The 26,586-nt window shown below is 45.8% G+C and overlaps 1 protein-coding gene across 3 annotated transcripts; it reads left to right on the top strand.

The window, feature by feature from the left end:
* LOC138651872 (guanylate-binding protein 1-like) lies at positions 1-22,413 on the top strand. 3 transcript variants are annotated; one of them, XM_069742446.1, is made up of 11 exons: positions 1-235; positions 3,820-4,031; positions 8,132-8,259; positions 9,053-9,162; positions 11,378-11,565; positions 11,868-12,104; positions 13,039-13,319; positions 18,206-18,418; positions 18,753-18,855; positions 20,942-21,135; positions 21,352-22,413. In XM_069742446.1, exons 2-11 carry the CDS (start codon positions 3,842-3,844, stop codon positions 21,481-21,483), a joined length of 1,776 nt encoding a protein of 591 aa, XP_069598547.1. In that variant the 5' UTR covers positions 1-235; positions 3,820-3,841; the 3' UTR covers positions 21,484-22,413. The 3 variants fall into 3 exon arrangements, with proteins under 3 accessions (XP_069598547.1, XP_069598545.1, XP_069598546.1); XM_069742444.1 differs by lacking the exon at positions 1-235 and adding an exon at positions 438-527; XM_069742445.1 differs by lacking the exon at positions 1-235 and adding an exon at positions 1,691-1,764.
* The last annotated feature ends 4,173 nt before the right edge of the window (positions 22,414-26,586 follow it).

Below are 26,586 nucleotides of genomic sequence, written 5' to 3'. Positions count from 1 at the left end.
GAGCAACGAGTACACTCGCTCATCACCAGTCTGTAGATCTCCTCAATGACTCGGCGTTCTGCCTCTCCGAGGACGGTCGGCCATTAAACAGTTACTAGTCGGAGGATTGTCTGATCATGGAGTTTCCTCACTTGTGAAATCTTCTTTCGCTTTCAGTCTCCGCTGTTATATCAGCTCAGAAAGTACAAAAGCGACCAGAAGACTTCACCGAGGAGGGAGACGGCGGCCATAACCGGTAATGTACTTCATTATACACTATTAATAGGGGGTCCGGTGCAGATGGCAATGGTCAGGTCTGAAAACAAGGAAGGACGTTTCAGCCGATGCGAATTATTGATTGACATTGACGTCTCTATCCTGTACGGGGTTAATGACGGGACACACAGCTGCTCGGCTCGTTACAGGCACACGGCGGTCACATGACTGGGGCAGGTCTACATGTGTTGTTGTGAACAATGAAGACCATCCCTTTAAGGGTTTTGTACCAAGATCCGACCTCTGTCCATAGTGGCAGCGCAGTGGGGCACGTGAGTTGGGGGTCCGGCACCGGGTCCCACCTCCTGTCATCACAATATCAGGGCACAGACACCATTGAATAGAATAGTGGATCAGGCAGCTGAAAGCTCTGGGACCCACCGTATAGCCTGCACCTGTGAGACTGAGACTCCGCGCACTGCAGGCGCCATGGCATCACTACCCTGTGCCTGTAGTGCCAGGGGGGACAGGGCGAGGGGAGGCGCGTGCCAGGGGAAAGGAGCGAGGGGAGGCGCGCGCCAGGGGGAATGGGGCGAGGGGAGGCGCATGCCGGGGGGGGAACAGAGTGAGGGGAGGTGCGTGCCAGGGGAGCGGGGTGAGGGGAGGCGTGTGCCAGGGGAAAGGGGCGAGGGGAGGAGTGTGCAGGGGGAATGGGGCGAGGGGAGGAGCGTGCAGGGGGAATGGGGCGAGGGGAGGAGTGTGCAGGGGGAATGGGGCGAGGGGAGGAGCGTGCAGGGGGAATGGGGCGAGGGGAGGAGTGTGCAGGGGGAATGGGGCGAGGGGAGGAGCGTGCAGGGGGAATGGGGCGAGGGGAGGAGTGTGCAGGGGGAATGGGGCGAGGGGAGGAGCGTGCAGGGGGAATGGGGCGAGGGGAGGCGCGGAACGGGGGGATGGGAGGCGCGTGTCGGGGGGAACAGGGTAAGAGGAGGCGTGTGCCGGGGGAGCGGGGTGAGGGGAGGCGCGTGCTGGGGGAACGGGGCGAGGGGAGGCGCGTGCCGGGGGTAACAAGGCGAGGGGAGGCGCGTGCAGGGGGAACAGAGCGAGGGGAGGCGCGTGCCGGGGGTAACAAGGCGAGGGGAGGCGCGTGCAGGGGGAACAGGGCGAGGGGAGGCGCACGCCAGGGGGAACAAGGGGAGGCGCACGTGCAGCGCCCCAGAGTCCTGGTCGTTGCAGTAATGTCGCTCTGCCACTAAGGGGAGTGATGTTATATCTGATTGCACTAAAGGAGTTCACCTGACCAGGTATCACCAGCACACATTACACTTCACACTCCGGTCACCAGGGGGAGCAAAAGGCTTTATTTATTGGGCCACTCCTCACACTGGTAAAACTGGGGGTCGGATAGAAAGTTAGCACAGAACGCTGCCTGGGAGAGCTCCAGGGAGGACCTGTCAGGGGTGGGTTCCTGACAGGGGCCTAGCAGAAAGGATAGAGAGTGACGGAACCGCGGCTGCACTACTTCCTTGGGATACCGCCGGAAGGACACGAAGAGAAGGATATTGTGGAAAAGTGAGAAACTAGATCAATTGCACACGTACATTAGCAGCAACGGTCAGACTTCGAGCCTATTTTTTGTATTGAGGCATCTAATGAGCGTGTGCAAAGGTCATTGAGAAGGAGCAGGGTCTGCTGTGACCTCATCTATTGCGATTAGTGGATCCTATTTTATCAGCTGGGCACAGTGGTGATAATTGTCACTGTGATTCTGTCTCTGATGATAATGAGCCTGCTGAAAACAAACAAAAAAACTAAATTACTATTTTTTCTTTTTAAACAAAGCTTGTGATACAGAAAAAAAGAAAAACGTTGCCAATTTATTTTGAAAAATACACCACAATTTGGTAAACGGGTTATTATGACACATTACCTTTAGCCCCTTTACGACATGCGCCGTACTATTACTGTGGAGGTCGGGTCCCCTGCTTTGATGTGGGCTCCAGCGCTGAGCCCACCTCAAACCCGGGACATGTCAGCTGTTTTGAACAGCTGACATGTGCCCGCAATAGCGGCGGGTGAAATCGCGATTCACCCGCCGCTATTAACCAGTTAAATGCCGCTGTCAAACGCTGACCGGCATTTAACCAGCGCTTCCGGCCGTGCGGCCGGAATTGGCCTCATCGGGGGTCGGTGATCCATCAGGATGGTAACCATAGAGGTCCTTGAGACCTCTGGTTACTGATGCCGGCCTGCTGTGAGCGCCCCCCTGTGGTCGGCGCTCATAGCAAGCCTGCAATTCAGCTACATAGCAGCGATCTGATGATCGCTGCTTTATAGCAGAGCCGATCCAGTTGTGCCTGCTTCTAGCCTTCTATGGAGGCTATTGAAGCATGGCAAAAGTTAAAAAAAAATGTTTTAAAAAATATTAAAAAAATGAAAAATAAATTTAAAAGTTTAAATCACCCCCCTTTTTTTAAAACAAAAATCAAACCTACACATATTTGGTATCGCCGCATTCAGAATCGCCCGATCTATCAATAAAAGAAAGGATTAACCTGATCTCTAAACGGCGCAGCGAGAAAAAAATTCGAAACGCCAGAATTACGTTTTTTTGGTCGCCCCGACATTGCATTAAAATGTAATAACAGGTGATCAAAAGAACATATCTGCACCAAAATGGTATCGTTAAAAATGTCATCTCAGCACGAAAAAAATAAGCCCTCACCCGACCCCAGATCACGAAAAATGGAGACACTTCGGGTATTGGAAAATGGCACTTTTTTTTTGTTTTTTAAGCTAAGTTTGGAATTTTTTTTACCACTTAGATAAATTGTAACCTAGACATGTTAGGTGTCTATGAACTCGTAATGACCTGGAGAATCATAATGGCAGCTCAGTTTTAGCATTTAGTGAACCTAGCAAAAAAGCCAAACTAAAAACTGTGTGGGACTGCAGTTTTTTTGCGATTTCACCGCACTTGGAATTTTTTTTCACGTTTTCTAGTACACGACATGCTAAAACCAACGTGTCATTGAAAAGTGCAACTTGTTCCGCAAAAAACAAGCCCTCACATGGCCAAATTGACGGAAAAATAAAAAAGTTATGGCTCTTGGAAGGAGGGGAGCGAAAAACGAGAACGCAAAAATGGGGGTTAAGGTTGATAGTACTAATGGTGGATAGTATAAATGAATAAATAGACTCCTAACGAATCCTATTCAATTTGTCAAAATATTCGGATTTGCTAAAATTTACATTTTTCACAATTCAGTTAGTACAAATCCTTAGCAAAATGTTTGGTTGTGAGGGCCTGGAAGGGGATAGAACAAATCTCATACTTTACTCTCTAAGGACCTCCCCATTCCTCTCCTACCGTCATCAGTTATTTTATCGGGATCCCCAGATTTGCAAAAATTGGGGCAGATTTATCAAAATTGTCTCTCAGTGAAACCTTTATTGATGCCCATGAGAACCAATCTCAGCGCAGCTTTCATTTTTCAACAGCAGTTTTAGAAATGAAAGCAGTTCTGTGATTGGTTGCTATGGGCAATAAAGAAAGTAGAAAATTAGGATAAATCTGACCCCATTGAGTTATTAATAAATCACTTTTTCTTCTTATCTCTTCTTTAGCGCCCCAGAGAAAACTATAAAAATGCCTCCGGCGTGGTCGATGCCGCTACCAGTGTGCCTGATAGAAAATGAAGGAAGCAGTCTGGTGGTCAATAAGGAGGCCGTGGATATCCTCCAACAAATCTCTGACCCTATCATTGTGGTCGCCATTGTAGGAAAATATAGGACGGGAAAATCCTTTTTGATGAACAGGCTGGTTGGACGTAATGGTGGTGAGTAATCCACTGGGTTACGCTGGCAATACCACACACAGCCTACAGGGAAGAGTGGCGCTGCTTCTATCAGAAAGGAGCCATAAAGACTAAGGACATCTATTACATGGAGAAAAGGATTTTACATGTGATAGTAGTTACCTCTAATGTCTGCAATCTTCTTTCCTTCATTCATTTATAGCCCCCTGATATGCAGATTGCAGCCTGATTTAAGTTATAGATTTTTGCCTTGTGGCATTTTCTCTCCCAGTAATATAGGCTGGATGTGACCTGTGTCTCTCCCAGTAATATAGGCTGGATGTGAGCTCTGTGTGTCTCTCCAAGTAATATAGGCTGGATGTGAGCTCTGTGTGTCTCTCCCTGTAATATAGGCTGGATGTTAGCGCTGCGTGTCTCTCCCAGTAATATAGGCTGGATGTGAGATCTGTGTGTCTCTCCCAGTAATATAGGCTGGATGTGAGGTCTGTGTGTCTCTCCCAGTAATATAGGCTAGGTGTGAGGTCTGTGTGTCTCTCCCAGTAATATAGGCTGGATGTGAGCTGTGTGTCTCTCCCAGTAATATAGGCTGGATGTGAGCTGTGTGTCTCTCCCAGTAATATAGGCTGGATGTGATGTCTGTGTGTCTCCCCCAGTAATATAGACTGGATGTAAGGTCTGTGTGTCTCTCCCAGTAATATAGGCTGGATGTGAGCTGTGTGTCTCTCCCAGTAATATAGGCTGGATGTGAGCTGTGTGTCTCTCCCAGTAATATAGGCTGGATGTGAGGTCTGTGTGTCTTTCCCAGTAATATAGACTGGATGTAAGGTCTGTGTGTCTCTCCCAGTAATATAGGCTGGATGTGATGTCTGTGTGTCTCCCCCAGTAATATAGGCTGGATGTGAGCTCTGTGTGTCTCTCCCAGTAATGTAGTCTGGTTGTGAGGTTTGTGTGTCTCCCAGTAATAAAGGCTGGATGTGAGCTCTGTGTATCTCTCCCAGTAATATAGGCTGGATGTGACCTCTGTGTCTCTCCCAGTAATATAGGCTGGATGTGACCTCTTTGTCTCTCCCAGTAATATAGGCTGGATGTGAGTTCTGTGTGTCTCTCCCAGTAATATAGGCTGGATGTGAGGTCTGTGTGTCTCTCCCAGTAATATAGGCTGGATATGAGGTCTGTGTATCTCTCCCAGTAATATAGGCTGGATGTGAGCTGTGTGTCACTCCCAGTAATATAGGCTGGATGTGACCTTTGTGTCTCTCCCAGTAATATAGGCTGGATGTGAGTTCTGTGTGTCTCTCCCAGTAATATAGGCTGGATGTGAGGTCTGTGTGTCTCTCCCAGTAATATAGGCTGGATGTGAGGTCTGTGTGTCTCTCCCAGTAATATAGGCTGGATGTGAGCTCTGTGTGTCTCTCCCAGTAATATAGGCTGGATGTGAGGTCTGTGTGTCTCTCCCAGTAATACAGGCTGGATGTGAGGTCTGTGTGTCTCTCCCAGTAATACAGGCTGGATGTGAGCTCTGTGTGTCTCCCCCAGTAATATAGGCTGGATGTGAACTCTGTGTGTCTCTCACAGTAATATAGGCTGGATGTGAACTCTGTGTGTCTCTCCCAGTAATATAGGCTGGATGTGAGGTACAGTGGGGCAAAAAAGTATTTAGTCAGTCAGCAATAGTGCAAGTTCCACCACTTAAAAAGATGAGAGGCGTCTGTAATTTACATCATAGGTAGACCTCAACTATGGGAGACAAACTGAGAAAAAAAAATCCAGAAAATCACATTGTCTGTTTTTTTATCATTTTTTTTTGCATTTTATGGTGGAAAATAAGTATTTGGTCAGAAACAAACAATCAAGATTTCTGGCTCTCACAGACCTGTAACTTCTTCTTTAAGAGTTTCCTCTTTCCTCCACTCATTACCTGTAGTAATGGCACCTGTTTAAACTTGTTATCAGTATAAAAAGACACCTGTGCACACCCTCAAACAGTCTGACACCAAACTCCACTATGGTGAAGACCAAAGAGCTGTCAAAGGACACCAGAAACAAAATTGTAGCCCTGCACCAGGCTGGGAAGACTGAATCTGCAATAGCCAACCAGCTTGGAGTGAAGAAATCAACAGTGGGAGCAATAATTAGAAAATGGAAGACATACAAGACCACTGATAATATCCCTCGATCTGGGGCTCCACGCAAAATCCCACCCCGTGGGGTCAGAATGATCACAAGAACGGTGAGCAAAAATCCCAGAACCACGCGGGGGGACCTAGTGAATGAACTGCGGAGAGCTGGGACCAATGTAACAAGGCCTACCATAAGTAACACACTATGCCACCATGGACTCAGATCCTGCAGTGCCAGACGTGTCCCACTGCTTAAGCCAGTACATGTCCGGGCCCGTCTGAAGTTTGCTAGAGAGCATTTGGATGATCCAGAGGAGTTTTGGGAGAATGTCCTATGGTCTGATGAAACCAAACTGGAACTGTTTGGTAGAAACACAACTTGTCGTGTTTGGAGGAAAAAGAATACTGAGTTGCATCCATCAAACACCATACCTACTGTAAAGCATGGTGGTGGAAACATCATGCTTTGGGGCTGTTTCTCTGCAAAGGGGCCAGGACGACTGATCCGGGTACATGAAAGAATGAATGGGGCCATGTATCGTGAGATTTTGAGTGCAAACCTCCTTCCATCAGCAAGGGCATTGAAGATGAAACGTGGCTGGGTCTTTCAACATGACAATGATCCAAAGCACACCGCCAGGGCAACGAAGGAGTGGCTTCGTAAGAAGCATTTCAAGGTCCTGGAGTGGCCTAGCCAGTCTCCAGATCTCAACCCTATAGAAAACCTTTGGAGGGAGTTGAAAGTCCGTGTTGCCAAGCGAAAAGCCAAAAACATCACTGCTCTAGAGGAGATCTGCATGGAGGAATGGGCCAACATACCAACAACAGTGTGTGGCAACCTTGTGAAGACTTACAGAAAACGTTTGACCTCTGTCATTGCCAACAAAGGATATATTACAAAGTATTGAGATGAAATTTTGTTTCTGACCAAATACTTATTTTCCACCATAATATGCAAATAAAATGTTAAAAAAACAGACAATGTGATTTTCTGGATTTTTTTTTCTCAGTTTGTCTCCCATAGTTGAGGTCTACCTATGATGTAAATTACAGACGCCTCTCATCTTTTTAAGTGGTGGAACTTGCACTATTGCTGACTGACTAAATACTTTTTTGCCCCACTGTATGTGTGTCTCTCCCAGTAATATAGGCTGGATGTGAGCTCTGTGTGTCTCTCCCAGTAATATAGGCTGGATGTGAGCTGTGTCTCTCCCAGTAATATAGGCTGGATGTGAACTCTGTGTGTCTCTCCCAGTAATATAGGCTGGCTGTGAGCTTTGTCTCTCCCAGTAATATAGGCTGGCTGTGAGCTGTGTCTCTCTCCCAGTAATATAGGCTGGATGTGAGCTCTGTGTCTCTCTCAGTAATATAGGCTGGATGTGAGCTGTGTGTGTCTCTCCCAGTAATATAGGCTGGATGTGAGCTCTGTGTGTCTCTCCCAGTAATATAGGCTGGATGTGAGCTCCTGGTGCCCTCTGCTAATGTATGCTGGATGTGAGCTCTGTGTGTCATCCAGTAATATATTCTGTAACCAAGCTCCTGCTGTCTTTAATTACTTTCATATCTCAGCACAGCTTCTATCCTGCACGTATTTCCTCTAAACATGCTTTCCTCTTTGTCTATAGCTTTTTTTTTCTCTAACTTTCTCTCCTGGCTATGGTAGATTTGTGTACAATCCCCTCTCTTGCAATCTCTAACACTGAGAGGAGGAAGGAGATGGCAGAGATGTCAAGAGCAGTAGCTCTAACAGATCTGCAATATTTCAGACCAAGTGTCTGCAAAGAAATGGAGACATTTATACTTGGATCAAAATTGGATATCAATAGACGTCTACAGAGTTTGCACAATAATATAGGAGGTAGGCTTCTGTATAACAACCATACTCCCATACACCGCTCAGCTGAGGTTGGCTTCTTCTAACCCAACATTCCTATGGGAGAAATTCACTTAGTGCATTCCAATATTTTTGGCATTTCTGCATCTATCACTTAATTCTTTTAGGTTTTCCTCTGGGATCCAGTATCCAATCCAAAACTAAAGGGATCTGGATGTGGTGTGTCCCTCACCCGCGCAATCCTGGGCATGTCCTGGTCTTGCTGGACACGGAGGGACTAGGAGATGTGGAGAAGGTAAGACTTTGCTTACTGCAGGTAGCTATATCTCTGTTACTCTAGTCTAAGATATAGGGAGTTGTTTTCTGTGGACCTCGTACTTTACTAGTGCCTGTGGCGGAGGAGGGAAGAGGTCACTGTTAAAGTTCCTTACATTACAAAATGATCAAAATCTTACATGGTGCTGAGCATACTACTGAGAGATGCGATTGCCCTTTTGTTACTGGGCGTTAAACCTTTGTGTCTCTCCCTTTTCCAGAGCAAATGTTTTGCTGGCAAACAGAGGTTGGGAAACTGGTAAAAATAATGACCAAACCATTTGTTTTGGGTGGCTAAACCGTGCACCACAATGAGGGGGTAATTTTGAACTTTACCTTAAGATACTTACCCCAATATTGACCCATAAAAGCATACTTGCCAATTTTCCCAGAACATACAGGAGTATCCTGAGAGAAGAGACAAACTCCTGGAAGAGATGGAAAATCTATGTAAGGTTTCTTGTGGGGCATGAGCTGAGGCTTGTTGGGGGTGGAAAATGGGCACAATGGAGAGTGGTATCACAAAGTGCCCCAAACCCTCCAATAGTAAAACCTACTAAAACTGGCCAGTAAATGTTATATGGACCTCATGTTGGGAAGGTCCATTACTTGGAACTCTCCGAATAATGAGGAACCATTGACAGCAGCTGATCTTGTTCTGGTGGATTTGGATTACATGGACCTTCATTCTTTACGATGGCCACCATGATGTGATACAACATTCAACTGCGGAAACTGATATGTAAGACTCTCGGTCCTTTTTTGTTCTGCAGGGAGACAGCAAAAATGATGCCTGGATCTTCTCCTTGACTGTTCTCCTAAGCAGCGCTCTGGTCTATAACAGTATGGGGACCATTGATCAACAAGCCATCGAGCAATTGCAGTATCCTTTACTGAGAATAAAAAGTTGCTGACATTCCGGGAGGTGATATAGCAGAAGAGACTTCCAGTGGAGTGCTGTGATCCTAAGATTTCAGGAGTAGGACAGGGCAACTGGCCATCCAGAATGACAGTGTTTTCCTTCTCATATATACAGTTTACTATTACTCCTCCAAGACAGAATTTCAGATACCTCGAAGCTCCTTGAAAACGGTTCTTCACGAGAATTCTTTATAGCTTCCTCCGGCAAGTGACTAGTGATGTGTAAGATGAATATTGGCTAATTTCAGTTTAGTTGGCTCATTCTCTGCCTGCATTAGCCATAGTGGAGAAGGGGCCTGGCTTGGCTAATAACTGAACCAGTCAGCCCCTTCCTACTTAGTAATGTTCCCACATTGAGAGTGAAGTAAAGCCCACCATAGATACAATCGTTCTACCGGCAGTTATCTCTCCCAACTCCTCCATACACAGGACTACTCGGCGGTCATGTGTTTTCTATGCTTTTCTCTCCACTCTTTGTGTCTCTCCACTGTGGCCAGAGCACTCTCCACTGCTCTCTTCTCCCCTCTACATTCCTTGTGTCTCATCACTGGTACCAGGATGCTCTCCTCTCCCCTCTCCTTTGCTTGTGTTATTTTTTTCACTGTGGTTGGGACACTCTCCACTTCACTCCTCTCCATTCCTTTTGTCTCTCCATTGGGACCAGGACATTCTCCACTGCTCTCCTCTCCCCTCTCCATCTCTTCACTGGGACCAGGATACTCTCCACCACTCTCATCTCCCCTCTCTACTCCTTATGTCTTTCCACTGTGGCTGGGACACTCCACTACTCTCCTCTCTACTGGAACCAGGACGCTCTCCACTGCTCTCCTCTCCCCTCTCCTGCACCAGGATACTCTCCTCTCCCCTCTCCACTCCTTGTGTCTTTCCACTGTGGCCGGGACACTCTCCACTGCTTTCCTCTCCACTCTTTTTGTCTCTTTCCACTGTGGTCGGGACACTCTCCACTGCTCTCCACTCCTTGTGTCTCTCCATTGGGACCAGGACAATCTTCACTGCTCTCCTCTCCATCTTTTCACTGGGACCAGGACACTCTCCACTGCTCTCCTATCCACTCCTTGTCTCTTTCCACTGTGGTCGGGACACTCTCCGCTGCTCTCCACTCCTTGTGTCTTTCCATTGGGACCAGGACAATCTCCACTGCTATCCTCTCTCCTCTCCATCTCTTCACTGGGACCAGGACACTCTCCACTGCTCTCCTCTCCACTCTGTCTCTTTCCACTGCGGTCGGGACACTCTCCACTACTCTCCACTCCTTGTGTCTCTCCATTGGGACCAGGACAATCTCCACTGCTCTCCTCTCCCCTCTCCATCTCTTCACTGGGACCAGGATACTCTCCACCACTCTCATCTCCCCTCTCTACTCCTTGTGTCTTTCCACTGTGGCTGGGACACTCCACTGCTCTCCTCTCCACTGGAACCAGGACACTCTCCAATGCTCTCCTCTCTACTGGAACCAGGACACTCTCCACTGCTCACCTCTCCCCTCTCCATCTCTTCACTGGCACCAGGATACTCTCCTCTCCCCTCTCCACTCCTTGTCTCTTTCCACTGTGGCCGGGACACTCCACTGCTCTCCTCTCCACTCTTTGTCTATTTCCACTGTGGCCCGGGACACTCTCCACTACTCTCCACTCTTTGTGTCTCTCCATTGGGACCAGGACAATCTCCACTGCTCTCCTCTCCATCTCTTCACTGGGACCAGGACACGCTCCACTCCTCTCCTCTCCATTCCTTTTGTCTCTCCATTGGGACCAGGACACTCTCCACTGCTTTCCTCTCCCCTCTCCACTCCTTGTCTTTCCACTGTGGCCGGGACACTCTACACTGCACTCCTCTCCTTGTGTCTCTCCATTTGAACTAGGATACTCTCCTTACCGCTCTCCTCTCCCCTTTCTTCTCCTTGTCTTTCCACTGTGGCCAGGACACTCTCCACTGCTCTCCTCTCCACTCCTTGTGTCTCTCCATTGGCCAGACCAATCTCCACTGCTCTCCTCTCCCTTCTCCATTCCTTGTGTCTCTTGACTGTGATGAGAAGCTAACGCTCCTGCAGAAACCATTTCCCTTTATTACCTAGACTTGCCTAATGGAGTGTATGGGTTTTCTAAACTAGACAACCCCTTTAAGAGTGCATTTGTTTCCTTATTGAGATCTCACAGCTATGTAACGCAACTAACAGAAATTGTAAAGACTAAGTCCGGTAATAGCAGAGATGGCAGTGCGGCCGAGAAGGAGTTATTACCATCGTTTACCTGGTGTGTCCGAGACTTTAGCCTAATCCTGGAGAGGGACGGAAAGGAAATAACAGAGGATGAATATCTAATGATGGGTCTAGAACTCAAATCAGGTAATCGCTATCATATTTGTCAACTGCGCAACCCCTTTAAAGGGGAGCAACTTACTAAATATAGTTCCCTGACTTAAAGGTGCCCAGATCTCCAGGAACAAGCTCCCAGGGGCCATATACACTCAGCACAGCAATTCCTGTGTCAAAGTATGACTGCAGCTGTGTGAAGGGGGCTGGCTTACTATGCATTTGATTATCTGGGCCAGCCCCATTTTATGTCTTAAAAAAAATCCTTACTTTCACCAATAACTATATGTAATAAGGTCAATTTTATCTTATTAATTTTCTATTTTACATTATAGGGGAGAATAATGAAAACTACAATCTCCCTCGTGAGTGCATCCGAAAGTTTTTCCACTCTCACAAGTGCTTTGTGTTTGACCGTCCAACCTCTAAGAAAAACCTGAAACGTCTGGATGAGCTGAAGGAGAGTGAACTGGGAGAAGAGTTTGTGGAACAAGCGGCCAAATTCTACAACCACATAATGAAGAGCTGCAGTGTTAAATTACTGACGGGTGGAATCACAGTCACAGGGAAACGTAAGCGCTGTGCAATACGTTTACAATAATTGGGCTCACCTAATATATAGATGTCATGGCTTAAGGGGTCGGAAACAAAGCTCCCTTTAATGATAATAACTCTATTTGTGTAGTACCAACATATTCCACAGAACTTTACAATAGAGAGGCTTTTTTAGCTTGTGAGTGGGGACATTAGAAACAAAGATGATGATTCTAAATTAGGCAAACCAAAATGTCAACTATTGTGTAGCTCCAAATATTTAGCCTTAATTAGCTGAGCTAGTTTATTATTTTATGGCAAAATGCCCCCCTCCCTCCCACTGGCTGCGCGCGTGCCTGCCTTCCTCCCTCCCACTGGCTGTGCGCCTGCCTGCCTTCCTCCCTCCCACTGGCTGCGCTCGTGCCCACTTTCCTCCCTCCCACAGGCTGCGCTCCTGCCTGCCTTCCTCCTTCCCACAGGCTGCACGCGTGCCCGACTTCCTCCCTCCCACAGGCTGCGCTCCTGCCTGCCTTCCTCCCTCCCACAGGCTGCGCTCCTGCCTGCCTTCCTCCCTCCCACAGGCTGCGCGCGTGCCTTCCTCCCTCCCACAGGCTGCGCGCGTGCCTGCCTTTCTTCCTCCCACAGGCTACACGCGTGCCTGCCTTCCTCCCTTCCACAGGCTGCGCTCGTGCCCGCCTTCCTCCCTCCCACAGGCTGCGCGCGTGCCTGCCTTCCTCCCTCCCACAGACTGCGCTCGTGCCTACTTTCCTCCCTCCCACAGGCTGCGCTCGTGCCCTCCTTCCTCCCTCCCACAGGCTGTGCTCACGGGAGTGATAGCAATCACATAAGAACACTTCAGTATTATAAATGGTGCATGGTGGGGACCTTGCTACAGATTTGGCTCAGGGTCATCTCCACATGAAGCTCTACAGCAGGAAATCCCCAATAATGCTCCATTTTTTTCCTCCACAGTGTTGGGTAAACTTGCATCCATGTACGTGGACACTATTCAGAGCGGGTCGGTACCATGCATGGAGAATGCAGTTCTTGCTCTTTCGGAGATTGAGAACAATGGCGCTTTGCAGGACGCACTGTCCACGTATGAAAGTGAGATGGAAAGACATGCCCCAAAGTTCCCAACGTTGAACGAGGGTGAATTCCTGAAAATGCACCAGAAAAGCGAAATGAAGGCCGATCAAGTATTCATGAAACGTTCACTCAATAACAAATGGAAATATCATCTAGAACTGAAGGTCAGATATCCAGCCCTGCAGGGTTACATAGATAGTATGATTGAAAAAAAGACGAATGTCCATATGTGCAACCGTGGGATGGGAAAAATTGAAAGGAAGCAGTGTAGGTACATGTGTAATGCATAAAAGATCTGATCTAAAAGAGCAAGTTTTTCCACTCCTGATCCTGAGCGTAGAGTGACTGGATCAACATTCAAAACAACAATTTTATACATAAGGCTTTACACAATTTTCTCCTATGAGACCATTGAAGTCCTTTTTTTGAAACCATAATTGGTTCCTGGAGTGACCACCTCTTGAGGTAGACTATTCCACAAATGTATAGTGCCCAAGGTAAAGGAGCTCTCGAGATTGAACCACTCTTTCTCCAGATGGAAGGAGTGCCCTTTTGTCTCCTCTGGAGATTAAACTTGTCCTTCTTTAGGCAGAAGGAGTGCCCTTTTGTCTCCTCTGGAGATTGAACTTGTCCTTCTTTATGCAGAAGGAGTGCCCTTTTGTCTCCTCTGGAGATTGAACATGTCCTTCTTTAAGCAGAAGGAGAGCCTTTTTGTCTCCTCTGGAGATTGAACTTGTCCTTCTTTATGCAGAAGGAGTGCCCTTTTGTCTCCTCTGGAGATTGAACTTGTCCTTTATGCAGAATGAAAGCCCTTTTGTCTCCTCTGGAGATTGAACTTGTCCTTCTTTAGGCAGAAGGAGTGCCCTTTTGTCTCCTCTGGAGATTGAACTTGTCCTTTGGGCAGAAGGAGTGCCCTCTTTTCTCCTCTGGAGATTGAACTTGTCCTTCTTTGGGCAGAAGGAGTGCCCGTTTGTCTCCTCTGGAGATTGAACTTGTCTTTCTTTGGGCAGAAGGAGTGCCCTTTTGTCTCCTCTGGAGATTGAACTTGCCCTTCTTTAGGCAGAAGGAGTGCCCTCTTGTCTCCTCTGGAGATTGAACTTGTCCTTCTTTAGGCAGAAGGAGTGCCCTTTTGTCTCCTCTGGAGATTGAACATGTCCTTCTTTAAGCAGAAGGAGAGCCTTTTTGTCTCCTCTGGAGATTGAACTTGTCCTTCTTTATGCAGAAGGAGTGCCCTTTTGTCTCCTCTGGAGATTGAACTTGTCCTTCTTTATGCAGAATGAAAGCCCTTTTGTCTCCTCTGGAGATTGAACTTGTCCTTCTTTAGGCAGAAGGAGTGCCCTTTTGTCTCCTCTGGAGATTGAACTTGTCCTTTGGGCAGAAGGAGTGCCCTCTTGTCTCCTCTGGAGATTGAACTTGTCCTTCTTTGGGCAGAAGGAGTGCCCGTTTGTCTCCTCTGGAGATTGAACTTGTCTTTCTTTGGGCAGAAGGAGTACCCTTTTGTCTCCTCTGGAGATTGAACTTGCCCTTCTTTAGGCAGAAGGAGTGCCCTCTTGTCTCCTCTGGAGATTGAACTTGTCCTTCTTTAGGCAGAAGGAGTGCCCGTTTGTCTCCTCTGGAGATTGAACTTGTCCTTCTTTAGGCAGAAGGAGTGCCCTTTTGTCTCCTCTGGAGTTTGAACTTGTCCTTCTTTAGGCAGAATGAAAGCCCTTTTGTCTCCTCTGGAGATTGAACTTGCCCTTCTTTAGGCAGAAGGAGTGCCCTTTTGTCTCCTCTGGAGATTGAACTTGTCCTTCTTTGGGCAGAAGGAGTGCCCTCTTGTCTCCTCTGGAGATTGAACTTGTCCTTCTTTAGGCAGAAGGAGTGCCCTTTTGTCTCCTCTGGAGATTGAACTTGTCCTTCTTTGGGCAGAAGGAGTGCCCGTTTGTCTCCTCTGGAGTTTGAACTTGTCCTTCTTTAGGCAGAATGAAAGCCCTTTTGTCTCCTCTGGAGATTGAACTTGCCCTTCTTTAGGCAGAAGGAGAGCCCTTTTGTCTCCTCTGGAGATTGAACTTGTCCTTCTTTGGGCAGAAGGAGTGCCCTCTTGTCTCCTCTGGAGATTGAACTTGTCCTTCTTTAGGCAGAAGGAGTGCCCTTTTGTCTCCTCTGGAGATTGAACTTGTCCTTCTTTGGGCAGAAGGAGTGCCCGTTTGTCTCCTCTGGAGTTTGAACTTGTCCTTCTTTAGGCAGAATGAAAGCCCTTTTGTCTCCTCTGGAGATTGAACTTGCCCTTCTTTAGGCAGAAGGAGAGCCCTTTTGTCTCCTCTGGAGATTGAACTTGTCCTTCTTTGGGCAGAAGGAGTGCCCTCTTGTCTCCTCTGGAGATTGAACTTGTCCTTCTTTAGGCAGAAGGAGTGCCCTTTTGTCTCCTCTGGAGATTGAACTTGTCCTTCTTTGGGCAGAAGGAGTGCCCGTTTGTCTCCTCTGGAGTTTGAACTTGTCCTTCTTTAGGCAGAATGAAAGCCCTTTTGTCTCCTCTGGAGATTGAACTTGTCCTTCTTTAGGCAGAAGGAGTGCCCGTTTGTCTCCTCTGGAGATTGAACCTGTCCTTCTTTAGGCAGAAGGAGTGCCCTTTTGTCTCCTCTGGAGTTTGAACCTGTCCTTCTTTAGGCAGAAGGAGTGCCCTTTTGTCTCCTCTGGAGTTTGAACTTGTCCTTCTTTAGGCAGAAGGAGTGCCCTTTTGTCTCCTCTGGAGATTGAACTTGTCCTTCTTTAGGCAGAATGAAAGCCCTTTTGTCTCCTCTGGAGATTGAACCATTCTTTTTCAAGATGGAATTAGTGCCCTCTTGTGGATATTGAACTTTTCTTTCTTCAGACGGAGGAAGCACCCTCTTGTCGTTTTTTAAGGGATTTTAAATGAAACTGCTTCTGACCATATATTTTTGCATGGGTCATTTATGATCTACAGGTTAATCATGTCACCATTTAGACATCTTTTCCCAAAAAATTAATTTAATTATTTTGTTCTTTCAGCATACCTAAGATCTTCTCTGTCCCTTATGAATTTTGTGGCTCCCCTTTGTATCTCCAGGGCATCCTTTTTATGAACTGGTGCCCTGTACTCCATTGCATACTCCAGATGAGGTGATAGGATTATATCTTTGTCCCATGCGTTTCTGCCTCTTCTACTACATGATGATATCCCGCTGGCCTTAGAAACAGCTGATTGACATTGCATGCTATTTAGTCTGATCTACTAGAAGTGCATCCAGATCCTTCTCCACCAGTGGCTCTCCTAGTTTAGTAGTCAATCACCACAACTCTCTCTTTTCAACCCAATTGCAAACTTTTTTTTCTAAGACTATAGACCATTTAGAACAGTGTCAAATGCTTTTCAACATCCATAAAACACCATATCCACAGTTCCAATCATGTGCCCAGGTTTCTGCCCAACTTTTCATGTAAACGTAAGGGAACATTGAAGCCAAAAATAATTTATTGCCTATCCACTGATGACCAGAATGGGAAAACGCAAACCATCCCCCCCCCCATTCTCTCTAAAACGCGGCTAGGAAGAGTTTTAACCCATTCACGACATATGACGTACATTTACGATATTGATAGCGGGCTCGTAAGCCAAGCCCACATTTTTCCTGGCAGATGGCTCATTACGATACTCCTGTTCATAGGAGACTGTGATTTTTTTGCTATACATAGCAGTGTTGATGCACTGCTATGTATATTACAATCGATCAGATGATCACAGTTACAAGTCCCCTAAGGGGACTATTTAAACACAGTAAAAAGTGGAAAAAAAATTAGAATATGAAAAATACAAAAGTTGAAATCACTCCCCTTTCACCCCTCTAAAAAAGAAATCCTTAAAAAAAAAACAAAAAAAAAAACACATATTTGGTATGGCTGCGTTTTGTAAAAGTGCAATTCATGCAAAAAAAAATCAAAACACAAGAATTTTTTCTTTTTTTTTTGCCCTCAACAACATTGTAAAAAAAATCCAGTAGGAGGTGATCAAAACATTGTATGTAACCCAAAATTGGTATTAGTAAAAACGTCAGTTCAGAGAGCAAAAAATAAGCCCTCGCCCAGCCCCAGATCCTGAAAAATGAAAACTAATACAGGCCTTGGAAAATGGTGACACAAACAAAACATGAATTTTCTAAAAAAAAAAAAAAAAAAAAAAATTCACTACTTAAAGTGAACCTGTCACCAGGTTTTGTCTCACATGTGATAAGACCATGACCTTGCAGCCCTGATATACAGCATTCTATAATGCTGTATATCTGCCTGTATATAGCTCTTGCTATACTCACCTGCGGGGCGGTCCGGTCCGATGGACATCCCTGGTCTGGTACCTCCTTTTCTTTCTATGCCGTCCTCCTTCTTGCTTCGTGTGGACGATGCATCCTACGTCAGTGTTGCCCTGCATCATGCTCCTGCGCAGGCGTACCTCTCTGTCCTGAGTAAAGTACTCCAGTGTGCATGTGCAGGGCTCTTTGACCTTTCCTGGCGCATGTGCACTACAGTACTTTGATCTCCCCTTAATAGGGCAGAGAAGTACGCCTGTGGAGGAGCGCGATGCTGGGGAGACTGTGTGGATGACGTAGGACACATCATCCACGAGCAGCAAGAAGGAGGATGGCATCACAAGAAGGAGGATGGCATCACAAGAAGGAGGATGGCATCACAAGGAGGAGGATGGCATCACAAGAAGGAGGATGGCATCACAAGAAGGAGGATGGCATCACAAGAAGGAGGATGGCATCACAAGAAGGAGGATGGCATCACAAGAAGAAGGGAGGTGCCGAACCAAGATGGGACGTCCATCGGACCGGACCGCCCTGCAGGTGAGTATAATAAACGCTCTTTTTCTTGTCCTGCAGGTCGGGTTTGGGGCAGATATTCAGCATTAGAGAATGCTGTATATCAGCCCTGAAATATGGTGGTCATATCAGACGTATTGCCCCCCTGATCCACACATGTAAAAAGCATGATAGTCCCTAAAGGGGCATGTTCCGTACCAGTTGTAATTTCCTTTTTCTAATTTTACCGACAGAATCAGATTAGCGAGAAAAGACACGAATTTATGAAAAGAAACGAAGCTAAATCAATAGAAGTATCTACCAATCTTCTCAAGAACCTCAGCCTGACCATGCAGAACGGGCTCATGCAGGGACGTTACACCCGACAGGGAGGACACAAATGTTTCTTGGTGGATAAAGAGAGATTCCTGGAAAGATATCACAGAATGCCAGGAAAGGGAGTAAAGGTAATTTCTTTATAATGTCAAGATCTCAACAAAAGGGGTCAGATTTTCATTATTTTTATGTTCCAATTACTCGCAACTTGATGTAAATTAAATTTGAGTTGAATTGTAGAAATTTTTTGTTTTTCCGGCAAATTTTGCCATTTGATTCACGTTAATCACCCCCCAAAAATAAAATAGATAAAGTGTTACTCTGCCTACCACTAGGGGGTGATCACCGCATAGGAAGCGTTAAGTTCCCATTTCACTGATCCCGTTGAAGTCTATGGCTCGGGTTGGTAACATCAGGGGTGAGGGTGACTTTATGCAGTGACCTTTTATGATTTTATTTTCCCAGTCTCTTGAGGTGCTGGTAAAATTCATGCATGAAAACAAGAACATTGAGGAGGCCATTCAGCTAGCCGAGGAGAAGATGGGCCAGGCAGAGAAGCGGCTGACAGGTAGATAGAAGTTCTATGCCTAAGAATTAATGATAAAATTGGAGAAGAAGTCTGGCAATAGAACAAAGTCGTCCTTGTTAAGTAGTCTGAGTATTTTCTGTATAACCCTGAGCTATCAGTCTTGGAGAAATTCTGCAGAATAATTCCATCTTCAGTGAAGCCCAGCAACCAGCGCCGATTTCAACCGGATGGGCATTTGTGTCAGCGCATCCAGCTGAATTGTATTGCAGCACAGATACTCGCCAGCTTCCTGCACTGCAATCCATGCCACTAGCCAATCAGAGGTCAGCAGCTGACGTTGGCGTGTCTATCACTGACGGTGCATGGCAATGACATCATGAGTCGTCCGTAGCGGGCATGCCGGAGTTAGCTGCCGGTCTATGAATCAAACAGTGCGCCTGGACAGGGCCCTGGATGGGGAGAAGTATACCTAGACGGGGCCCGGAATGGGAAACACAATAACAGGAAGTGGCCAGGAAGGGAAGCGCAATAACTGGAAGTGGCCAGGATGGGAAGCGCAATAACTGGAAGTGAGCAGGACAGGAAGCGCAATAACAGGAAGTGGGCAGGATGGGAAGTGCAATAACAGGAAGCGGGCAGGATGGGAAGCACAATAACAGGAAGTGGGCTGGATGGGAAGCGCAATAACAGGAAGTGGCCAGGATGGGAAACACAATAACAGGCAGTGGCCAAGATGGGAAGCGCAATAACAGGAAGTGGGCAGGATGGGAATCGCAATAACAGGAAGTGAGCAGGACAGGAAACACAATAACAGGAAGTGGCCAGGATGGGAAACACAATAACAGGAAGTGGCCAAGATGGGAAGCACAATAGCAGGAAGTGGCCAGGATGGGAAGCGCAGTAACAGGAAGTGGGCAGGATGGGAATCGCAATAACAGGAAGTGAGCAGGACAGGGAACACAATAACAGGAAGTGGCCAGGATGGGAAACACAATAACAGGAAGTGGCCAAGATGGTTGCATTGTTACATGGGGTGGCGAACATGTATGCGTTTAAAGAATCTTGTATGATACAAGGGCCCGTACATCTGACCAACATGCAGGTGGGGCCCAGGTCTAAACTTTGCTCTGGGGCCCATCAGACTCTAGTGACGCTACTGGATGATTGATAAGTTGAGCCGATGTCTGTTTCTGAGAACAACCAACAGAATTATGAAGCCGATGTGGATATGAGTGTGGTAACGCTATTGACACCATCGTTCTACTATTAGCATTAAATAACTTATGGGTGACATCTTAGTCTTAACACCCTAGCCAAAAGGGCGTCACTGTCACTGTTGGGCCTGTCACAGTTGTCGCTCTTTAGGCAACTCACAACATCACATTGGCCCTAACAGAGGTCGACAATACTACCCCCTAGGCCACAAGTCCCAGATTGGTGAGTTACTCTGCACTCTGGCCAGCTTCCTTCCCTGAAGTGCGGCTCTAGTCCCCACTTTGTACCAAGTGACAACTCACACAAACATCCCTCCACTGCTGCCTAGTTGTCTCTCTTGGACCTGACTCTGTTCTCTCAGGTCTGGTCTCTCTCGGGCCTGGTTTCTCTCGGGTATTCATTTGGGTATGGTCTCTCTTGGGTCTTCTCTCAGGTATTCACTCAGATCTGGTCTTTCGTAATGACCACTATAAACCAACTGCACTGATCACACACCATCCTGCTACATGTCCAGGTGCCGACTACTCCCCTTCTCAGCCCTCCCAGGCCTTTATAAATATTAACTGGCTCACAGCTATCACCTGACCTGGTGACTCCTCCAATCTCTTCCCCCCTAGGAAACATGTACTTCACTCTTGAGTTCCTGCCAATGTAATTCTTTCTGCTTTTCCTTTCTCTAGCATCTTTGACCATCAGATAGCTGTGTTCACTTGCAGACACTATGGAACTTTAACTGTGCATCTTCTCACTTGTCTATTTCCTTACAAATGAATCACAAAACATAATTCTAAATCTCGCAAAACAGCAGAGCAAAATTACTCAATTTTTTTTTGTGTAAGTTTTAACTGAAAAAAAGTTGATAAATGCACCATGTCCTCCATCATTTTTCTCATTTCATCACGTCCTCCAGAGTCCCATCAGCAGACCAGGTTGGCACAATTGCGGAAGGAATCAGTGGAGCGGAGACACAGAGACCTGCAGAAGTCCGTAGACCAGCAGAGGACTAATCAACAGCAGGTCTTAAACTCCCTGACCGACATGGCGGAGCGGAACAAACGTCAGATGATCCGAGAAAACCAGACACTGATCACTCAGAGGCTCCAGGTACAGGTCTGACCAATCAGGGCCCCGTTATGGGTCACCGTGTACAGGACTTGGTGTCAATAACTCCTAAGTGGTCATTCTTGAGTGTTTTGAGGGTTTTCCCAGGAATATATGGACTGGAATTTTGCTTTCTAAACATTGAGAAGTATCGGATTGATTATTTTATCACAGAGAGTTTTCTAATTTTTGCTTTCACTATTTTTTTTTTTTTTTTAGGCGCAACAATCGACACTGACTTCAACGCATCAGCAGGCCCTGGATGAGCTTCAGAGGACTATTGAGCAGCTAAGACAGAACAACCAGACACAGTCCGGCGGAGGAGGAGGAGGAAGATGTATACTGAGTTAACGCCAATGTTACATATGGATAATTTACTTGGGGAAAAAAACAAATTGGACCTCGCATGTCTCAGAGGGAAAGTGTCCTTGGGGATCATCTCAAGGTCATACACGAAAATCATTTGGCCCAACAGCAAAACCCAGAAATTGTCCCCGTCCTTCACTGAGAGCCACCAGCAAATGCACTACTTTTTCTCTTTATTTAAAGTTAACCCCTTAATAACCAGGTTTTATTGACCAACACTTTTTTTTTCGCCTTTCTGCATATGGACAGCCATAATGTTTTTTTATGTTTTTTTTTTTACTATCTAAAATAACACTTTTCTATATATTTTATACCTGCTATTGCTATTTTATTTTGACAGAAAAACATGTCGAACTATTTTAGTTTGTAATAACGATCACGTGACTATCTAGTCAGGATGGGATTTTTTTTTCTCCTTTTATGAATTAATTGCTAAATATATTTTTTTTATCATATTTTGGCCATTTTTTTTAAATTTTATTTGTACATCTAAAGTTTTTTTTTTGTCCTGGATCTTCACGTAACATAAGGGGTCACTGCTCCTATTCGAGCTGTAAATTCCCTACTTCCTCTAGAAAAACTTTTCTGATTACTCGCAGCCACCACTAGAGGGAGCTCACTACATACAGATTTATATGCCGAGCAGTGAGCTCCACCTAGTGGTGGCTGCAGGAATAATGTAATAATGTATATCAGCTATTTTGTTAGGGGCTCTGGATAAGAGAAGGAGGGTCCTGAGCGTCCAAACATATAAAGTGTTATCGCTTTTGCTGCCTAATTCATAGATAAAATCTGTGACTGACATTTATGGGGGCATTGTAGCTGACCTTTATGGACACTTTTTGTCTGTCCTGTATGAAGGCATTCTAAATGAAACGTATTGGGGGCCTAAAATAAATATAGCATTTTTCAGCAAAATTAGTTTCTGTATTTTTTTTTTTATTTTTATTTTTTTACTTTTATGAACCATTTTTCAGGCTTGATCCAAGCATGATAATATGATCAGAAATCTGATTGACAGCTCATATTACACCCAAGTCTACTGGGCGACAGATCCACTGAGTAGTACAGATAAGGGGATTCTTAATACCCCAACACCTCCCCCCCCCCCCACCCCCCCGAGCTATTGAGAAAAATATATGGAGTTAAATATTTGTCAAATTCTTTCTGCCACCACTAGGAGGCGCCCACTGCATATAAATTCAATAAGATCTATGTAAGTAACTATCGACCCTCCCCTAACCCGTCAATATGGGAATGTAGGTGATAAGAAGCTGAATAAAGTGATACCGTGATATTGTAATGCTGCCGTCATGCAGTATAGCGCAATCGTCACCAGGGGCTGCTGGTGGAGTAGGAAAGGTTGGACTCGCATCTTAGCTCCGCAGTACAGCAGCGTGGATGTCACCAAGTGGCGAGAGTGTGGTCAGACGAGCCGGGTCAGGAAACGCAGTACCAGAGGAAACTGCTATACACGTGGCCAAGTTCAAGCCAGAGTAGTCGGAGCCAAACAGAAGCAGAGATACCGGAAATGTGAGACAGTATAACAAGTCAGAGGGAGGTCAAGCCGGGTCAGACACTAAGAGGTCACAGCACGGGGAACAAAATGCTCAGACAAGCTGGGTAGAAGGAATGGGAAGACAGCGGAACTGAGCCAACGTGCAGAGGACAAATCAGGGAGTAACTGGGTCAGTCGCTCGAGCCTTGGCAAGAACTATAACTGACACTTCCTGCAGACAGCAGCGGGCTGAAATAGCCAAACGGATCCAAAAACGAGGCAAAGAAAATTAACCACGCATGCCCAGACCGGGGAGAGAATAATAAGAAACAAACACCGGCCTGGATCATGACAGATATCTGTGATCCGATGTCTTATTCCAAAGAAATCAATGTTGTTCTTAAAATGTAAATGAACTGTTAAGATCTATGAGCGGGACATAGATCTCCCTGAGACTCTGCCTCCAGATCTTATTGTAAGTGAAAGGAGGGCATTACCTGTGTGAGACATGTAGATCAGAGAACAGACGGTGAGTCATTACCTGTCTCACTCTGGTAATGGTGCCTTTCATTTACAATAAGCTCTGGAGGTGATACGGAATAGCTTCTGTCTCCTAAGGATGACATAACAACTCTCTCTATTAATTAAAGGAGTGTTTAAAAATCCAACCTAAATCACTATTTAGTTTCATAACCTAAACTATTTAATATACTTTAATTAAAAACTCCATGTCCTTCCTTAACTACACTGTGGTTTTTTTAAACCTCTTCCTTTTTTATGACGCTTTGAGAATCCCAGTACATGCTGGGATACTCACACAAAGTATCATTGGGGCAAATGCTGTGTCACTGCCCTCTCCCTTAAACAAAGTGTCATCAGTGATGCACGATTGAAGGGCTAGGCTAGTCTCTGTGCTTTGTGCACAATTACAGTGCACTCGATTGCCAGCTTAGAACGAGCCAGCAAAAGTGCATAATGTCAGAATACCTAGCATGCAGAGACCAGTGGCGTGGCAGGCTGGGTACTTTGACAACGCGCACTGACAGTGCTCTCGTTACTGCTGTTCTGAGCTGGGAGAGAGTGCGCTGTCATTGTGCACATCACACAGTGATAGAGGAGGGACTACCCCAGACCCTGAAACGAGCGTTACTAATGACTCTTCAATTCGGGGGTTAGTGACCGCAGTTTCTGCCTCCTGATGACGCTTTGTTTAAAGAAAGTTTGTGTAGCTAGAAGAGTTCTGACCATTGATGGAGCAGAATTGCCATCGGGTGTTATTACTACAACCATCATTATTAAACATACGGTGACATACAATCACGTTTACATCCGGTTCTGATGACCAGAAGATGCTACGTGTTGATCTATACTTCAAGGTTTTACATGAAGTCACCACGACCCTAAGGCTATGTGCACATGTAGCGGATTCGTGTGCGGATTTTTCCGTACCGTTTTTGCAAAATCCGAAGGCAAAAAGCACTGCGGATTTACCGCTGATTTCCTGCGGTTTTTGTTCGGAGCCCACCTGCGGTTTTACACCTGCAAATTCCTATTATGGATCAGGTGTAAACCGCTGCGGAATCTGCACAAAGAATTGACATGCTGCGGAAAATACAACGCAGCACTTCCGCACGGTTTTTTTTCTTTGCCATGGGCAGTGCGGATTTCGTTTACCAAATGTTTACATGGTACTGTATAACGCATGGAAAACTGCCAATCCGCTGCGGATCCGCAGCAAAATCCGCAACGTGTGCACGTAGCCTAAAGGTCCGGTTGATTCAAGAGAAGCGGCTTCTGTAAATGTTGCACCTTTTGCTTAGTCATTAATTATTATTAACGTTCCTACAATCATACTATGGAATATATGGTTTTATAAGCTGATTGTTCTAAATTTCTTTTTAAGCAATGATGACCTAAAGGAGTACTTAAGATATTAATAACTATATATTAAATCCCTTTATCAGGAAACAGATTCCCAGTAAGATCTTTCTCCCGCCCATAGATCTTAAGAAAAACATAGATTTCTCTGGATTAAGAAATACGATCCCAAAGATCAAGGTATCATTTTATTCAGGGTCTTATGACCTACATCCCAATATAAAAGGCTTAGGAGGGTTGATCCTATTGTCAGATTCACTTAGAGTAGCTTTGTATCGGAAACTAAAAGTTCTAACCCCTTATTAAATATTCTGAAGCGATTTTTAGATTCATTCCCTAAACCTCACTATTAATCCTTTCATCATTTTAAGAAATTATAATTATAATCTGCTTTTACTTCCAGGCTCAGACCTGCAGTTGATCCTTCATCTGCTGTAAGCATAACAAACTCTTCTCTGGTGCTGTCCACGCTATAAACGCTGCTGCAAGTCTTGAACTATCTATACATTTTCAGTTCTAACATATCTGGCTTTGTGTTTTCTGGTGTTTCTTGCTCGGCTTGTCGGACTGCTGTCCTGGTCCACAGACCATCGAGTAAGTTCTGGACTTTTACACAATGTCCTGCATTTTGATTTGAGGTGGGAAATATCGAAGTCTAAGAGATGTGAAGGTGCAGAATATTGTATCAAACCAGCAATACTGTACTCATGGCAACATTGACTGGCTTTGGGTGTGACGAGGGGCATTATTAGCCAGCACAGGCTGTTGGAGGATACCGCAGGTCCCTTATTTTACTCTTTGTTGGATGTAGATACACACACAGCCATGCTATATTATTACACCCCCCCCATGTAAGCATAGCAATGCTACATCAATACCACCCCCATGCACACACACAGCCCTACTACATCAATAAACCCCCATGCACACAGCTCTGCTATCAGACACTCCTTATGCACACAGTCTGCTACTTCAATGCAACCTCATGCACACACAGTTGTACTAGATCAATAACTCCAGTGCACACACAGCCCTGCTATATCAATACACTCTTCATGCACACAGCTCTGCTACATATATACACCCCCATGCACACACAGCCCTGCTATATCAATACACTTTTCATGCACACAGCTCTGCTACATATATACACCCCCATGCACACACAGCCCTGCTATATCAATACACTTTTCATGCACACAGCTCTGCTACATATATACACCCCCATGCACACACAGCCCTGCTATATCAATACACTTTTCATGCACACAGCTCTGCTACATATATACACCCCCATGCACACACAGCCCTGCTATATCAATACACTCTTCATGCACACAGCTCTGCTACATATATACACCCGCATGCACACACAGCCCTGCTATATCAATACACTCTTCATGCACACAGTTCAGCTACATCAATACAGTCCCATGCACACACACTCTGCTACATCAATAACCCCCCATGCACACAGCCCTGCTATATCAATACTCTCTACATGCACACAGCTCTGCTACATCAATACACCCCTCATGCAGAAATATTTGCCCATCTATGGACTAGATCATTGGTGAGCTTCTTTAAAAGAGTTAGCTGTAAAATGGTTTGAAAGCAAAAGTTTATTTAATGCAAAGAACACAATGGAGAATGAAGCGATTTTATTTTTTGTTTCTCCTATGAACCACACACAACATATGTATTTGTAGGGT

This window comes from Ranitomeya imitator, chromosome 10 (assembly GCF_032444005.1).
Source record: "Ranitomeya imitator isolate aRanImi1 chromosome 10, aRanImi1.pri, whole genome shotgun sequence".
Lineage (NCBI taxonomy): Eukaryota > Metazoa > Chordata > Amphibia > Anura > Dendrobatidae > Ranitomeya > Ranitomeya imitator.
The sequence above is the reverse complement of the archived record's forward strand: the minus strand, read 5'-3'. Positions and strand labels throughout refer to the sequence as shown.